The following is a 10,268-nucleotide window of genomic DNA, read 5'->3' on the forward strand; positions in this document are numbered from 1 at the left end:
TGGACCGACAAATGGTGGCCTGTGGAGCTCGTTACAGACCCCGGCCCAACAGACCACGCCTGCAACCTCAGCATCATCCAGGATAGCAAACTATCCATGGAGAAGCAAGTCAGCATAGTCTCAGCCGTATGCTTCCACACCCTATGCATGCTCTGCAAGATCTCCAGGTGACTCCCACTTAACTCCTGAAGGACCATCACGCAAGCACTCATCACAAGCCACGTAGGAGTCACTGCACGCCTCCTAATGAGACTCCAGACAATACAGAACTCAGCAGCAAGATTCAAACTTGACCTCTTCAGAAGGACCCACATCACACCAAATTTCAAGAAACTACACTGCCTCCCCATTCAGGAGAGATGCTAATTCAAGGAACAGCATACATTAATAAATGCCTGACACTCGACAAACCAACCAAACAGCTTCAATCAGCTTCCATCAGCTTCCATCTCCCTCGCAGACACCCCATGGATCATCGAGCCAATAGCAGAGGACGCTCTTTCTCACACCTGGCAGCCAAGGCTTGGAACAACCTCTCCTTGCACCTCAGTACCGCATCGTTGCTCCAGGAATTCAATAGCGAAGTAAAGATCTGGATGTTTGAATGATCAAACCTCCATGCAATAGCAAACAACTCCAGAACCTCAAGACACTCACCGGTGATTTGCCACACTTTATGAATGTTTTATTGATTGAAGGGTGAATTAAGCACACTGCAGCAGAACTTTTAACTGAGTGGAACAGTAGGCCCCATTCTCATGATCTAGGAAACGAGGACTGGTCACACTATTGATCATTGTCAGTGTAGGCTGCCACCATCGTGTTCATGCAACTTAACTCTTGCTGAAGGCAACAGCCTTTCACCAAACAATGTTAACACTTTGGGCGCTATCCCCGGTCTATGAAGAGTGCAATCTGTGAAACAGGCCCAAGTCGTGGTGCATATTTATGACCAAAAATCATGGTAAATTTGCAGCTAATCACTCAGTGCAGGAGAACAAGTCCGTCACCATGCCAGGGACTTTTCCGTCTAAACACCGGTACTCAAAGACTCAGGCAAGACTGTTCAAACTCAATTTTGTAGATTTATTCAAATATCAAAATTATCATTACAGAAAGTAAAAAGACAGTTAGAATTAGAAACCAATTCAATATAAACATAACATAACCCAACAAAGCTGAACAAGCAAAACATTTAGAAGAATAGAAAATCCCTAAATCGAGGGAAATCTGGTACACGTATCACATTGGCTAATCCTCTATAATGTTTTGGACAATGAAGTACATTGATTCAACTGCATGCCACTTCAGATAGAAGTGGAACTGAAATGTTACTTGTATAGCAAACCAGTCAAATTATTAGTTTCTAAATCACCTCAAACAAAAACTTCAAAAACATTTTCATTAATCACATGATTCGTTACATGAAGGAAATCATACTTTTAATACAGTGGACTATTCTACACAGCCGCAACAACGGACATAGCAATGGCGGCCTAGCTGAATAACCTTGCAATATTTCAAATGCATCCTTTCAGTCAAGGAAGCTAGAGAAATGATACTTTGCACATACAGAAACAGACCATGGGCAAGACTGAATTTTGAACCATTTCTGACAGATTGAATGAAAACATTGCTCATGCACAACCTATAAGCAAGCATTTCTCAGTAATTCGGAAAAGTTATGGTAACCGAACCAAATCTATATTAAGCATAATTATTCTAATAAAATTTTCACCTAACACTCATGTTGTAATGTACTATGATCATTGCTCGCAGCCCCCAGGCTGACCATGGCTAGCCCCAGATTGTCAAAAAAAAGAGCTAGAAGATGGCATCCACTGAATTGTGATCACTGTTTCTGCCCCTTCCTTGACCTTGCTAGGTGAGAGATCTTCAACAGACTACATGGCAGGCGATAGCACCCATCTACGGGTCTGATTTAAACCCACCTATTCGTCCTCTGAATCACCCAGCACGAACACATCAGCCAACACCTTTGAACACTCCACTGGCCCCTCGTGGAGAAAAGAGCCACCTTCAAAATCCTCACAAACGCCTACAAATACCTGCACAACACTGGACCTAAATACCCCGATCTTCGATCCTCGCACTGGCCAAAACCTCACGCATCCGCAGAGCCAGAGCAGGTGGAAGATCCTTCTCTCACATTGCGGCCAAAACCTGGAACAAACTCCCGGCAGACATCAGACTCGCCCCCTCCCTGAACACTTTCAGGAAGGCCCTCAAGACCTGGCTCTTTGGCTACTAGAGCTGTGAACACCCCCATGCCGTCCCAGCCCCCCACCCCCCAGCGCCTTGAGACCCTCACGGGTGAGTAGCCTGCTCAACAAACCCCCGATTGATTTTGGACAGTGGATATTCCATCCTTGTTACAAGTGCATTATATCCTAATACACTATCTGTCTTTGGTAGAATTCCTTTATCCATCTTGAGCTCCTTCATGTTACTGCAGATTCCGGCCAGTACGCCTGCCTTATCGATTCGCATCAGAACGGCACTACCCATGCTTTACGTTCTTATCCTGACGTGACTGAACCCATTTTCTACACAAGACCATGGCACAATCTTATGAAACAAGAACTGGCCTCTCTTCTTCATTCTTTCAACAAGTAAATCTGTTCCATCCATTATTTCAACTAGACTTTCTATCAGGGGACTGACTGTTAATGTCTTATCCATCGCCTCTTTCCTGCCCTCCTGGTTACTAAAGAGGAGAAGCATGCTTGAATCCAGCAGATGGTCGGTAGACACACCTGGAACAATGATGCTTGTGAAATGCACAGTCAGGGCACAGAATGTATCAAGAGCCTCCGGCATCATTGCTATTTCCACTGCCTTCTTCGTCCCAGTAATTACCACTAGAAGACATGTACACAAAGCTATTGACAGTAAAGATGTTTCTCTCTACCTATTAATGATAACCCTATCCTCCTGGATTTGACTTCCTCTGTGACCTTAGAAACTACCTGTAATATTAAGTGAATCAAATTCAATTAAAAAATTCTTTATTTTGGCCTTTATGGCCATAAACGTACATAAAAAAAAGTATTACAGCATAATTTGCACACATGATTCTTGCAAAGGTAAAGTGCGCATGCATTGCAACATTAGAGAAAGAAGAGTTCTAAATATAAAAAGGAGCTAGTTCAGAGTTAATATTTTTAAAACATTTAAAAAGATAGTTAAAAAAGCATTAATAATTTTTTTTTTGCGTTTAAAGACTAGAATATTAAGTGAATCACTAGACTAGCTATGCAGTGCTGTGCAGCATTTGGTGTGCTTTGTTCTGGTTATTCCAGCAATATTGTGCTGAGGTCTGCTCAGACAACTCAACAGAAATTATTCTGTGAACTTTGACATTAAGGCACTTATATTTAAGACCAGCACACGCGGAAGTAGACTAGTTACTGTACCTCGTTATTTAGCTTATTTCTGCTTCTAAGGGCACGGTCACCCCTGAAAGATACAGGCATTGGTTGATAAACTTCAATACAAAAAAATAATCATCTTCTAAGAAAATACAAATTAATAAAAATGCAATCAAATGGCTTGAGAGTTTCCAAGAATCAATTTCATAAAGTAATGCAATTTCAGTTCAAAGTTTTCAGAGCACTATACACTGAAAGTCATGTATGCTGACAGAGAATGTGAGCTGATAGAGTGAAGCGCCTAAGCATAGGTACATGTAGAAAGAGTGAATCTTGGGTTGTCCAGGCATCCCAGTTCTTCACTCCTCTAGGCACTCAGATGTTCTGTACCCTGGAGCTCACCTGCAAAGTAATCTCCCTTCATTAGGAGTTCAAATTGTTATGGATCACACTGCACTGCTAGATCGGATCCTCTGTACTATGGAATTTGAGAAGGCTTGCAACAACTGGGAAAATGATAGGGGCTAGATGTTCACTTTCCTCTTGCCTGATCATTCAGAGTGCCCGATGAACATTCCTACGGTGTCAGTAATCACAACTGCCTCACCTGTAGGAGAGCATCATTGCATGTACACGGATACTGATATATTAATTGTTGATTGCACAGGCTCCTTCTTGCACACTCAACTTCACAGTTACCTCAACTCCTGTACTAGGTCTTTAAAATTGCCAATATTAAGTGTTTTAACCAAAAAAGTAAATGGGGAGAGCAAATAAAGCGACTATACAGTCAAGGGTGGAGCCTCTGATCACAGGTGGAAGTTGGTTTCCATGTAGAAAAAGAGGTAGCGCCCACATAAACAGGTGGAAGCTAGACCTCCTGTGTATAGTTGGCAGCTATAACCACTAGGCAGAGCTGGAGGTTACAACCCCATGCAAAGGTGCAGGTTAAGACCCCAAGCACAGGTGGATAGTGGAAACTCCGGAACCCCTGGGTAAAGGTGGAGGATAAAACCATGAGTGGAAGCTGAAATCCTTGTGTACAGTTGAGGGTTGAAATCACTATCTACAGGTGAATGTTAGGTGCTTGGAGCACAGGTGGAGGATAGAACCCTGATGGACAGGGGGCGGGAGAACCTCTTTGCACATTATGCACCACAGGGATTCATACAACCGAGAGGCACTATAAGAACGTCTGCCTTAATCACACTCAGACACAAAGTGGAAAATCATTTTGTTGTACTAGTTTTTCAAGAGGAACCTCGTGAAACTCATCTTCAATCATGGAAAAATTACCCATGACCATTAGATGGGTCAGTGGTGTCTTATTGATCCACTGATCTTTGGGAATGTAATTTATCTCAAACTGGGGTTTCAAGACCTATATTATGTGTGGCTTCAACTACTTTCACACTCGCCATAACACCTTGTGCACATGGACAGCAACATGTGTGTGCCATGATTGGAACACTGGATTAATGGAAAAGAATTGTAGTGCTGTTCTTAATTTATGGGATCCGTTTTACATCATCCTTTTTTCTACAAGCACATAACACACCTTTTTTTAGTCTATGTGGTGCCTGGTACTGAACAAAAACATAAATAACACAATTTAATGGGGCAGTTGAAATTCAAGTCAGTCAAGTACAGAACAACAAATAAATGCTCAATAAGAAAGCTTACTCTTTTTGTAACTCCACACAGGCTGACCAGATGTTCCATGTTTGCTGAAAAAGTCCTGTCCTTTAACTATCTGTCCTGACAGATTTTGAAAATGTAGTATGTTCTGGTTTCAGGGGGTTAAATGAATAAATTTTTCTCCGCCCCAATGCAGAATCAGTTAGAAGGCTCAAACAGATAGCAATTTGAATAACATATAATACTGAGTATAAAGGCTGTATTTAATTCCCAATATAACCTCATTTCTTTTTATTTCTAGGTTGACAAGTGCTGTCAATTACGACAGTCTGTGCTTTTTGGTAACTGCAAAACTGTTATGTCTACTCATATGTTTGTGCCCCGTCTCAGTTTTTGGTTTCAGTAATTTAGTCACCCTACACTTCATACATTGTGTGATATGGGGTAACCCACTAGAGTGCAATTTGTAGTAAATACTTTCTTACATTCAGTTCATTCTAGTGGTTTCTATCAGTTGTGAATTTTTATGTTACATTTTACATTCCTACCTAATGAAGGTCTTGTCACAGTCTGTAAATTCATGTTTTCTAACCAGTGTGGACTCTCGGAGTCTCGTCACATTCAATAACATTCATATTGTTTCTCTTTGATTTGGACATTCTGGTGTACCAGTGTGTTTCTTTTTGTAATGTAATTAATTATTTATCACATTTGAAACATTCATATGGTATCTCTCCAGTGTGGTATAGCTGCTATTGCATTAGCTTATCTTTTCTACTAATTGCCTTGTCACATTCAGTGCGTTCATATGGTTCCTTCCTCGTATACAGATTCAAATGTTTATTTAGTGATGACTTTGTGGTAAACTTCTTTTCACATTGAGTAAATCTGGGTTCTCACCATTGTCATATTTCAAATGATATAGTAGTCCAGTCTTTGTACTGTATGCCTCGTCACATTCAGTACACTGATGTGGCTTCTCCCAGTGGAAAATCTCAGATGTGAAATATGGTCTTCCTTTTTGTGAATAAATGACTTGTCACATTCTACTTTCGACAAAACGTTCGATCTCACTTTGTTATGAATGCTTTATCTCATTCTGATCACTTTTCAACAAATGCAGTGTTGGATTGAGTACATTGATATAATTTGCCCCACTGTGTATTCACATGGTCTGTCTCCTGTGTGGGTTCTCCGATGTTGCAATAAGTGTTTTTTTCTAATGAATGCTGTGTCAAACCAATTACAAGCATACAGTTACTTCCCGTGTGGATTGTCTGATTTAGTATTAATAGGTGCTTTAAAGTGTATGGCTTGTCCTAAAGTATATTCAGTATATTGATAGGGTCATTCTCCAGTGTGGACTTAATGATGCTGCATTAGGATGTTCTTTGCAACAAATGCCTTGTCACATCAAGTGTAATCATATTGTTTCTCCCCAGCGTGGACTTTCAGATGCAGCATTAGGCAGTCCTTTGAAAGAAACCCATTTTCACAATCGCTAAAACCATATGGTTTCTCTCTAGAGTGGATTTTCCAATGTTGTATTAGCATGTGCTTTAGAGTGAATCACTTTCAGCACATCCATATGGTTTCTCTCCAGTGTGGGTTTTCTGATGTTGTACTAGCATGTGCTTTAGAGCGAATGCTTTTTCACATTCAGTACATTCTTATGGTGTCTTTACTATGTGGACTTTCAGATGTCCCATTAGGTGTGTCTTTCTCCTAAATGCCTTGCCACATTCAGTGCATTCATATGGTCTCTCCCCTGTGTGGGTTTTCTGATGTTCCAACAAGTGGTGTTTTCTACTGTATGCCTTGTCACATTCAGTGCATTCATATGGTTTCTCTCCAGTGTGGGTATTCTGATGTACCATTAAGTGCTGTTTTCTAAAGAATGCTTTGTCACACTCACTACATCCATAGGGTTTCTTCCCAGTATGGACTTCCTGATGATATTCAAGCTGGTGCTTTAGAGTGTATGCCTTATCACATTCAGTACATTTATATGGTGTCTCTCCAGAGTGGATTTTCTGGTGTCGCCTTAGGCTTCCCTTTGCAAAAAATGCCTTGTCACATTCATTGCATTGATATTTCTTCCCGGTGTGGGTTTCCTGATGCTCCATTAATTGCTGTTTTGTGATAAATGCCTTCTCACATTCACTACAACCATATGGTTTATTTCCAGTGTGTCTCTTCTGATGTAGTATAAGCGTGTGCTTTGTAGTGAATGCCTTTCCACAGTCAGCGCAATCATATGGTTTCTCTCCAGTGTGAGTTTTTTGGTGTTGCTTTAATTCCCCTTTTGTAACAAATGCCTTCTCACATTCACTACAACCATATGGTTTCTCTCCAGAGTGGAGTTTCTGATGTCGCAAGAGATGGCCTTTTCTAAAGAATGCTTTCTCACATTCACTACAACCATATGGTTTCTCCCCGGTGTGGATTTTCTGATGTTGTAAGAGATAGTTTTTTGCAATGAATGCCTTGTCACATTCAATACAAATATATGGTTTCTCCCCGGTGTGGATTTTCTGATGTTGCAAGAGATATCTTTCTGTGAAGAATGCTCCATCACATTCAGTGCATTTATAAGGTTTCTCCCCAGTATGGTAATAATGATGTACAATAAGGGCTTCCTTAGTAATGAATGCCATGTCACATTCAGTGCATGTATATGGTTTCTCACCAGTGTGCAATCTCTGATGTCGTATTAGGGATTCACGTGTATTGAACGCCTTGTTACATTCCGTGCATTCATATGGTTTCTCTCCAGTGTGGACTCTCTGATGTCGTATTAGTTCTCCGTTATTAATGAATGCCTTCTCACATTCACTACAACCATAGGGTTTCTCCCCAGTGTGGATTTTCTGATGGTGCTTTAACAGCGCTTTTGTAACAAATGCCTTGTCACATTCAGCACATAAATAAGGTTTCTCCCCAATGTGGATTGCATAATGTTGATTTAGCTCTCCTTTTGTAAAGAATCCCTTGTAACATTCAGTACATTTATGTGGTTTCTCCCCTGTGTGGACTGCATGATGTTTCATTAACTCTTTTTTTGTAATGAATGGCTTGTTACATTCTGTACATTTATATGGTTTCTCTCCAGTGTGGATTTTCAGATGTCGCATTAGGGATTCCTTTTCAATGAATGCCTTGTCACATTCAGTACATTTATATGGCTTCTCTTCAGTATGCATTTTCAGGTGTCGCATTAGAGAGGTCTTTCCAACAAATGTCTTGTTACATTCTGTACATTTAAACGGTTTCTCCCCCGTGTGGGTTTTTAGATGTTGCTTTAGATTTGTCTTTGCAGCGAATGCCTTGTCACATTCACTACAACAAAAGGGTTTCTCTCCAGTGTGGAATCTCTGATGCTGTTTTAACTGCTTTTTGCAACTGAACGCCTTGTCACATTCAGTACATTTATATGGCTTCTCTCCAGTGTGGAATCTCTGATGTTGGTTTAATAGCGGTTTGCTTATGAATGCCTTGTCACATTCAGTACACTTATATGGCTTCTCTCCAGTGTGGACTTTCAGATGTTGCATTAGGTTTGTCTTTGCAATGAATGACCTGTCACATTCACTACAATGAAAGGGTTTCTCTCCAGTGTGGAATCTGTGATGTTGCTTCAACAGCTCTTTGCTAATGAATGCCTTGTCACATTCAGTACATTTATATGGCTTCTCTCCAGTGTGGAATCTCTGATGTTGGTTTAATAGCGGTTTGCTTATGAATGCCTTGTCACATTCAGTACACTTAAATGGCTTCTCTCCAGTGTGGATTTTCAGATGTTGCATTAGGTTTGTCTTTGCAATGAATGACCTGTCACATTCACTACAATGAAAGGGTTTCTCTCCAGTGTGGAATCTGTGATGTTGCTTCAACAGCTCTTTGCTAATGAATGCCTTGTCACATTCAGTACATTTATATGGCTTCTCTCCAGTGTGGATTTTCAGAAGTTGCATTAGGTTTGCCTTTGCAATGAATACCTTGTCATATTCTCTACATTCATATGATTTTTGCCCAATGTGGAGGTTTGGTTGTCGTATTAGCTCTGCCTTTGTAATGAATGCTGGATTAGATTCAGTTAGTTTAAAAGGGTTCCCATCAGTATGGACAGTCTGATGTGACTGCACGTTTTCCATTGTTATGAATATGTTTTCCTCAGCAGGACTTGCCTGATCTATCAGCAGGTGTCCTTTTGCATGCAATCTGACATTCAGTACATGCATATAACTTCTTCCAGGTGTCAATACTCTTTTCATTGAATGTCTGACCACATTCCTTACATTTATATGTTCTCAGTCTTGTGTGGGCAACCTTGTGCAACTTTAGACGGCCTGTGGCCCTGAATGTTTTATCACATTGAGAATATTTATAGTCATTCCATTCTGTGAACCAAAGTCACATTAAATAAATATTGTCTTTCTTCTATGCTGACTTCATGTGCTCCTTACATAATACTATAAAAATTGCTGTGAGAGCTTTAGTACATTTAGTAAGTTTTCTATTCCCTAGTGTCTCTCCGGTTAGTCTTTTTGAGTCGAGTATTTTTTTTCACGTTGCTTGAGAGCGTAGATTAAGATATTTTATTGATTATGAGCAAGTGGAATAGGTTTCAATGCCCAACTATGCCTTTAAAAATAGCCTTATGTCCTTTCCATCTTCCATTCTTAAAGCATTTCTTTCATCTGTAAAAAAAAAAAAAAGGAAACCAATACTAAATAAACTATAATTATGATCTAATCTTTTTCAGAAAGCCATATACTGCACATTTATAAAAAAAAAGTTAAAGAAACTCTGAAATACAATTAGTCTTCCCTGTTTTCAGTTTCTCTTTGATGTGAACTGCAGATGGGGATTAGTTAGTGTAAAAATTAGTGGATATCAGTGTTTAGATGTGTTTAAGCTGAGCAAATTCATTTTCACAGTTTCTATCTAGGGCTTTCAGAGACTTTTGCTTTTTACGGTTTGCTTTGTGCATGGACGTTGCAGGATAAACAGTGTATATGAGGTTCCCCGTGCTGTGGGTACTCCATGGAACAATACTAGTCATTTGGATTACTTTTGCCCAGGAGCTCCCTTGACCAGAGGGGAAAAAACACTAGATACACTCTCTAGTACATTACATGCTTGCAGAATAACAACATGACCAGCTCCTCATCAAGATCTGCCCTTCTGAAAACACAAAGTATGAAACATATATCAAGGGTGACTACACACTGGGCT

At 40.2% G+C, this 10,268-nt stretch overlaps 1 protein-coding gene across 1 annotated transcript; it reads right to left on the reverse strand.

The window, feature by feature from the left end:
* Window positions 1-1,072: 1,072 nt before the first annotated feature.
* On the reverse strand, window positions 1,073-9,157 carry LOC144768393 (uncharacterized). Its single transcript, XM_078652062.1, has one exon. The coding sequence runs from the start codon at window positions 9,002-9,004 to the stop codon at window positions 6,701-6,703; it is 2,304 nt and encodes a 767-aa protein (XP_078508188.1). The 5' UTR covers window positions 9,005-9,157; the 3' UTR covers window positions 1,073-6,700.
* Between the last annotated feature and the right edge of the window lie 1,111 nt (window positions 9,158-10,268).

The sequence above is a fragment of the Lissotriton helveticus genome, chromosome 1_1 (assembly GCF_964261635.1).
Source record: "Lissotriton helveticus chromosome 1_1, aLisHel1.1, whole genome shotgun sequence".
Lineage (NCBI taxonomy): Eukaryota > Metazoa > Chordata > Amphibia > Caudata > Salamandridae > Lissotriton > Lissotriton helveticus.